The sequence below is a fragment of the Trypanosoma conorhini genome (genome assembly GCF_003719485.1).
Source record: "Trypanosoma conorhini strain 025E chromosome Unknown Tco_14.4_contig_00298, whole genome shotgun sequence".
NCBI lineage: Eukaryota > Euglenozoa > Kinetoplastea > Trypanosomatida > Trypanosomatidae > Trypanosoma > Trypanosoma conorhini.
Genome location: NW_021704387.1, coordinates 1 through 7,182, shown reverse-complemented (window position 1 = coordinate 7,182; position 7,182 = coordinate 1). Strand labels below are relative to the sequence as shown.

Below are 7,182 nucleotides of genomic sequence, written 5' to 3'. Positions count from 1 at the left end.
GTCTTGGTTGCAGACAGCACTCACTTGTAGCTCTGATGTTAGTTTCCCAGTGCACCTTCGCTGCTAGGAATCTTCTCGTAGGATAAATCTGGCGTTAATACTGGGGTCAAGTCCAGCTCATCGCCCTCGTCTTGCTGCAAGCCGGAGGAGGGCGGAAGCGTTGTATTTAAATCATCTACAGGCAACGTTGCCGGTGGCGGCTCGCCCGCGCCTGTGCAATTCAGAGGGAGAGATGTATCTCCCTCGCAGCGCTCTCTGAGCTCCGCATTTTCCTGCTCAAGAGCAAAGACCTTCTCCTTGAGGCGGGCAACGATTTCATAGAACAGGACACGCTCCCGCTCAAACACGGCGTTGCAGCCCACGCAAATATGGTGCAAGTTATTTTTGCGATCTTCCTTTGCCAAAGCATTCTCGCCATCGAGTAAATTGTTGTCCTTAGGAGCAAAGGGGGAGCTCTCCCTTCCCGCCGCGGCGGTGCTGACGAGACGGCCGTTCTCCCGTGCATGCAGGGACAGCAGCGTTGGAGAGGTGTCTCGCGGCGTTGGCCGCACACGCAGCACCAGAGGAGAGGGCGTTTGGTCGTGTGAGGCGGCTGAGGCGGTTTTATTCCTTGCCTTCGGCGAGCGCGACGCGGTGGGGCGGGAGCGAGGTCGCGATGGGGGGCGCGCTGCGGGACGCCTCTCGCCGGACGGCGACCGCTGCGCCTGCGACCCACAGGCCTGCAGAGCACCTGTTGAGGATCGCAGAAAGCATGCGAGCGAGGAGGCACGGGGCCTACTTGCCCTCTCTATACTGGTGGAGCGCGATGCCCACCGGCTGAAGCTGGCGCTGCTGGAGCTACGAATGGGCAGAAAACTATCCGCGTCACTTCGCCTGCGCGCAGTCAGCGAGGTTGCGTGCAGAGGCGGCGGCGCCAGCGACAGGGAGCGGCTCAGAGGGGAGGGTTTACGCAGTGATGCTTGCCGCAAGCACTTCACCAGCCCCGCAAGTGGGACGCCAAACAATTTCGCCAGCATGTCTCTGTGCCCTATGCGAACCATTTCCACCGCCACGGGTTCCTTCTTGTAATTGACCTTCCACGAGCCCTCCCGCGTTGCCGCGGTGCCGCCCTTCACGGGAAGAAAGAGGACGCGGAACAGCGACGTAAACTCATCGGCCTCCTCTATCGTTCGCAACTCCATCTCATCCGGGCTCACCTCACGCTGCAGGACGTTGTCAAAGACGACGAGCGGGTGATACACAAAGGCCCTCGTCGTGGCAATGCCGGGTTCATGAACCTCCTTCACCGTCCGACTCCCATTCGCCATGATGCGGTACTCACTTTTGAACAGCTTCCCGTTCACCTCAAGCTTAGCCACGGTCGGCAAAAAAACCTCGCTGTCAAGGCGAATGCTGAACGGCCCCTCATTCAGAAGGACGTACACCGCCGACGACCCCGCCACTTTGTACATTGGGCAGAAGAAGTCGTCCTGGATGAAGCGAACCTTGCACAGCGTGCCCACGTGGTCGACGCTGTGCGCCGCAGGCGCTCTTCCTGCTCCGTACCCCCTGCCTCCAGCGTCGCTGACCTCCTGGGCCGCGCCGGTGTGCCCGGCGGGGATGCCACTGCGCGCAAACGGGTCCATGCGAAGACAGCCGAGGGCGCCGGGGAGCACGCAAAGCTAACAGGCAGTAATGTGCCTCTCCACGAGTACAACTCTATCAAGTATCAAGTGGTCGACGCGCGCCGCAAGTCACGGCAGCGTCAAGACAACGCGAGTAGAGTATTCCGCGCGGCACAGAGAAAGAGTGAGGGAGAAGAAGATGCAAAGTGGCCGACAGGCAGCAGAAAAGCAGACATATACACGCACGCACGCACGCACACACACACACACAAAGAGCAAAAAAGTGGAGAGGGAGAGAAATGGAGGGAAAAAAATCCCTGCGAACATGCGCAAGTGTGTGTGGAGGAAGACTTCAATCGTGTCTCAACACATCAGCATGTGTGGAGGCAGCGGGGGAGCCTCGGAAAAACAGGGAAACCGACGTATGAAAAAGGTCAAACTCCATCGCGACCAACGAAAAGGACAACAACAGGAAAAAAATCCTCACGCAGAAATGAAGAGGAGGAGGAGGAGGAGGAACACAACACACACGGAAGCATATATGAACAATTGCGGGAGAGAGGAAGGAGAAGTAATTTAGAAAAAACTAAACAGAAGGAGGAATACACAGAGGATCCACGGCTACCCCTGATGAAGAAACGCATATCCATTCGCATCAGACACGTCGTTGCTGCATTTATCTACGTATTTCCAAGCACCTCCTTCTTTCGTCCCCCTCTCGCTCTCTCTTTCTCTTGCCGGCAATCACTTCTTCTCTCAAGCACCGCAGCGGGGCGGCAAAAGAACTTGCAACTCCAATCATACATATACATAAATGTGTGTACGTATGCACGAAAAACGCCTGCCCCATCGACATTGCGGACGGTGCCTTCGCCTGACTCCCTCGCCCCCTCCCCACCCTTTGTTTTTTTTTTCTGTTACTCTTCTCTCCTCTTCCTCCTCAGCGTCGTGGTTTCTTCTCTCTTCACGTTCCATCCTTCAACGACGTTTCTTTTTCTTCTTCTTCTACCTCATCCCTTTGGATCCTGTGGTGGTGATTGTGGTGGGCGCCTTACTTCTCTGCCTTGCGAGTGTGCTTCTGCTGTGGCCGTTGATTTCCCCGCTTTCAGAGGCTAGTGCTTGTGCCGTGTCACACTCGCTTCTTCGCCGGCTATTTCCTTAAGTTTGTTCTCTGCCGCCTACTCTCCCTCTCGCCCCTCCTCCGGCCCACGGCTTGTGTGCGGCACCTCTGCAACTACCCCTCCGCCCACGCACACACCCTCTTGCGCTCCTTCTCTTTCGCTACATCTCAACACCAACTCGTTACCCCCTTTTGGCTCTGTCGCTTTCGTCGTTGCGATTTCCTCACGCCCACACGGCACCTTCCCTATTTTTCGCCCTTTCTCTTGCCGTTTTACGCCTTTGCGTCCACAAAGCATACAAGCACACTCAGAGACGCAGACACATATAGAGGCATGTGTCTATGCACAGCAAAACGGAGGGGCCGGGGTTTGCTGAACGCAGCTCCTCCTTGTCTCTCCACTCCACTCCACTCCACTCCACTCCCCCCCTCCCCCACAGCGCACCCGCGTTTACATACATATACACACACGCCGAGGTGGTGGTGGAGGCGACGGCGGCGGCGACAGCGGCTAGCGGGAGGAAGCGACTTCATTTATGAACCTTCAACGACGTGGTTAACGTGCTGGAGAGCTCCTCCTCCTCGCGCAGCATGCCAGTAATGCCGTTCAAAAGTCCTAATATTGTCTCCACGTCCTGCTTCTGCCGCATCAGCAACGTCCGCACCCGATTAACGTACTCGTCAACAAAGTCTGAATCCTCAAAGGCCTGAATCGCACGGATCTCCTCCTTGATGCCTGTCATTTTGGTGTCGATGTGCCGGCGGTGGAAGGCGACGAGTTTCTCCTCGGCCCTAGAAATTTCCTCCAGCACGTGCGCATGCACCTTCCGGACCTGCTTTTCCTCACTCTTGGCCAACAGACCAAGCTGAGGGGCGTGTTCCTCCTCCTCCTCGTCTTCCTCGTCGCTGCCGTCTTGCAGGGCGTCAATGTGGTTTTGCACGATGGTCGCAATCTTGGGATCCCGCACCACAATCTCCGACTTTTGCCCGCTTTCCTTCCCAGCCAGAGGCCTATTCACCCGCTGCTTTGGTTGCGGCTTCGCCTGTTCACCGCTGCTGTTGCCATCGTCCTCTACCACGTGCTCACCCTCGTTTGCCAAGAAGTTGTCCACCCACTCCGGCCGCGACTTGATGGGCGGTGGGGCCTCAAACGGCTTCGCCTTCTTCACGGGGCGCCGCTCCGCCTTTTCCACTGGAACCGACTTCGACTCCCCGCCGAGGTCCTTGACGCGCTGCGTGTAGCGGAGTGTGTTGAGGGTGTTGACGCAGTGGGCGGAGGTGGGGGAGATTGTGGCAATCATCGTCGTGCGGCTGTTGCCGACGAAGGAGTCCCGCAGCACCTCGGTTAAGATGGAGCCGCGAAAAGGAACGTGCGACTTGCCCATGCCAAGCGCCCGAATACACTCCTTCAAGGCGAGAAGCGACTTATTAATATCGGCGCCCTCCATGCGTGTCTTGCGATCGCAGTCAAACGTGTCGGCACCTCGTTCATTTCCTGCCAAGTCAATAAAGGAGATTCGCCCAATTGTTTTGGCGCGGCGGTTATGCACCTCCCGTATCTCCATTTGCAGCACGGCGTGTGAGCGACTACTTTCACTGTTGGCGCTTGTCTGCCCGGCAGCCCGGTAGGCGCTGCCGCGGGAAATGATGTCGAAGAGACCTTGAATGTCGGTGACCTTGTGCTCGCTTAGGCCACAGATGTTGATCACCTTCTCCGCGTCCTCACGCGCCACGAGGCGCTCCTTGTTGTTGAGCAAGTCAAATATTTTTCGACCGTAAATCTCGTAGAAGGATATGTACACTTCGGCGTTTAGTGGAGCCGCACGTGAGAAGATGTCCTTTGCCGCGATGGCGTACAACCCCGGCTCATGATCGTTGCCAAGCATCGTGTGCGTCTTGCCACTGCCTGTCTGCCCGTAGGCGAAGCAGGTGGCGTTGCCGTGGTTGAAGAGCGTGTCAATGAGTTTGGAGCAGCAGCGCTGGTAGACAAGCGCGTTGTTGGAGTTCTCATCCAGCACCTGGTCGTAGGTAAACTGGTGCCGCTCGGTGTATGGGGTCAGGTCGTACTTCACCTTGGGCTCATTCACCACCAGGTACGGCGACTGTGCGACGACGATGTCCTTGTCCACGTCAGGGGTGGGGCGCTTCCGCACCGCAACGCAGATGCGGCTACTGCTCATCAGGACGGTCTCTGAGAGACGCAGGCGCCGCCTTCTCTCCGCGCTTCAGACCGATACTCCTGCCCGCAGTGCTCTCAGGCCGTGGGTTTATGTGTATGTGTGTATTAGCCGGTGTCGTCTTACAGCTGCGCTGAGCTTCTCGTCGTGGGGACACTACCGCCACCACCAGCAACAAAACAACAACAACAACAACGACAACGAGGGGAAGCGAAGGGTGTCGAGAAGAGGAACAAAAACAAGGCGACCCCCCGCGTGACCGGCGAGTGGCGAGTGCGGGTTTGTTCTTCCCCCGTCATATTTATATAAATCTCTCTCGCTTTTTTTTTCCTCCCTCTCTTCCTCTTTACCGGCAAGTCTGCACTGTGCGGCCCCTGCCGCGGGTTTGCAGTGGCGGCCCACGCCCGGCTGCGCTTGCCAGCCCAAACCCGCTGATAAGCACAGGCACGCAGAGGAATACGGGCAGACATCGCATGGAGGCGCACTGGCGCGAGGCAAGAAAGCAAAGAATAATTACAAGAGAAAAGCAAAGACGGGGAGGCAAAAAAAAAAAGAAAGCGGCATCGACCGAATTCCAAAGCGGTACCGAGAAGGAGGCCGAAGCGGATTAACGGCGGTATCACAGCCGTCTTCCATGAGAGGAAAAAAAGGGGGCATAACAAAAGAAGAACACCACCAAGGAAAGACAAGGATATAATGAGATAAATAAAACGACATGTCGAGTGTTCCCCCCCCCCACACTGACACTGGATATCTATATATATATATATACACGTCAAGGGTTTCACTGCCTCTCCCTTCATTCATTATGTTTTTTTTTCTACTGCCGTTTTTCCTTTTGACTTTGCAGGCCTCACCATTCGTCACGCAGCAGGTCCACCTTTTGTTGTTTGTCTTGTTTTTTTTTCGGTTCTTGTTGTTTTCTTCTTTATCGCTCGCTCCACCCCTCTCTCCCCCACGTTTCTCCCACTCCGTGGGAAATATTGTGTGCGCCGACGTGGATGGATGTACCAGAGGCACGGAGAACGAGGGGAAACAGGGGTGTGTGTAATCAGACAGACGCAGAAGGGTATTGGGTAACGCGCGGGCGCTGGTTTGTTCGAACTGATACATGCATATGTATGCGTGTGCATATGCTGAGGTGTTGTGCGTTGCGCATAAAGAGCTCTCTAGCTGACTACGGCTGACCTGTGCTCTTTTCGGCCACAGCTGCGGAGACAGTAAGGCGGTTCAGCGTCTTCTGAGTAAAGTCCTTCGCGGCGAAGCAGGCGGCGTTGGCGGGGAATGCACGCAGCAGTGCAGGGCCAAGACCACGATAAAAGCCGCGGATACCGCGCTCCTTGAAGATGCCCCGTACTGCACCTGCCAGGGTCAACTGCTCACGACTTGCCTGCACGCGGGTTTTGATGACGTCAAGTGGAACTGCAAAGGACCACATGCCAATACCACCCATTCCTCCGGCAATCAGGGACTCTGGCACCGACGGGGCCCTTGGGTTGCGGCAAATGAGCTGCTTTGTGTACTCATAGGCGCAAAACCAGGCCATGCTCCCTGGCACATCGCGCAGCATCGTCATACTCGTGCCGCGGAAGAATCCACGCAAACCTGCCGTTCTGTAAATGGACGACGCCACGCCGCGCAGGGAGCTGTCACCGCCGCTGTTTAGCGCCGTCTGCTGGCGAATCTTGAGCAACTCAGCGGGCCCGAGTACGAGCGAGCCCAAAATGCCTGTGCTCCCACCGCATATCATGACATCCGTCATTGGCAGCGGCTTGGAGGGGTCAAGCTCCTTTAAGCGGCGAATGATTTTCTCGGTGGAGTCGTAGGCGAGAAAGTAGAGGGCGAACACGACGCCAACGCCGGTCATTGGGGCCATCACACCCTTGTAAAGGGCAAAGGGGCCATTCTTCTTCACTATGCTCGCCGCGCAGCCGAGGGCATTCTTGTGCTTCCCTTGACTGTCTTGCAGCAGCGTCTTGACCGTGTCAAAGGGGTGACCCACCAGCAAGATCCCGACACCGCCCATCCATCCGCTGATGAAGCTAGTCAGCAAGTCCATTTTCCTACACTGCACTTTCCGCTCCGCCGCCTCTACGCGTTTCTGTTGCTGTTGCCGTCGCTATCCCCCTTCCACCAGGCGCAGGCGACGACGAGAAGAGAAGCTAAAAAAAAAAACAAAAAAAACAAACAAAAAAAAGCAAAGAAACGGGATCGGGGATCGGCAAATCGCGCAGCACGGCGACAAGGAGGCATGCCGCGACACGAAGGCCCCTTTCTTCCC

At 56.5% G+C, this 7,182-nt stretch overlaps 3 protein-coding genes across 3 annotated transcripts, besides 7 other annotated features; all 3 read right to left on the bottom strand.

The window, feature by feature from the left end:
• Positions 1 to 38: 38 nt before the first annotated feature.
• Tco025E_05244 (uncharacterized protein) lies at positions 39 to 1,625 on the bottom strand (the record flags this gene model as incomplete). The annotated part of the gene is made up of 1 exon (XM_029372145.1): positions 39 to 1,625. The coding sequence occupies one exon, from the start codon at positions 1,623 to 1,625 to the stop codon at positions 39 to 41; it is 1,587 nt and encodes a 528-aa protein (XP_029227727.1).
• A 208-nt stretch (positions 1,626 to 1,833) lies between these two features.
• Positions 1,834 to 1,875: a microsatellite.
• A 224-nt stretch (positions 1,876 to 2,099) lies between these two features.
• Positions 2,100 to 2,122: a microsatellite.
• Positions 2,123 to 3,120: 998 nt separating this feature from the next.
• Positions 3,121 to 3,149: a microsatellite.
• Positions 3,150 to 3,200: 51 nt separating this feature from the next.
• Positions 3,201 to 3,236: a microsatellite.
• An 18-nt stretch (positions 3,237 to 3,254) lies between these two features.
• Positions 3,255 to 4,904, bottom strand: Tco025E_05243 (putative MCAK-like kinesin; the record flags this gene model as incomplete). The annotated part of the gene is made up of 1 exon (XM_029372144.1): positions 3,255 to 4,904. One exon carries the CDS (start codon positions 4,902 to 4,904, stop codon positions 3,255 to 3,257), a length of 1,650 nt encoding a protein of 549 aa, XP_029227726.1.
• A 160-nt stretch (positions 4,905 to 5,064) lies between these two features.
• Positions 5,065 to 5,103: a microsatellite.
• Positions 5,104 to 5,651: 548 nt separating this feature from the next.
• Positions 5,652 to 5,672: a microsatellite.
• Positions 5,673 to 6,078: 406 nt separating this feature from the next.
• Positions 6,079 to 6,960, bottom strand: Tco025E_05242 (mitochondrial carrier protein; the record flags this gene model as incomplete). The annotated part of the gene is made up of 1 exon (XM_029372143.1): positions 6,079 to 6,960. One exon carries the CDS (start codon positions 6,958 to 6,960, stop codon positions 6,079 to 6,081), a length of 882 nt encoding a protein of 293 aa, XP_029227725.1.
• A 105-nt stretch (positions 6,961 to 7,065) lies between these two features.
• Positions 7,066 to 7,107: a microsatellite.
• Between the last annotated feature and the right edge of the window lie 75 nt (positions 7,108 to 7,182).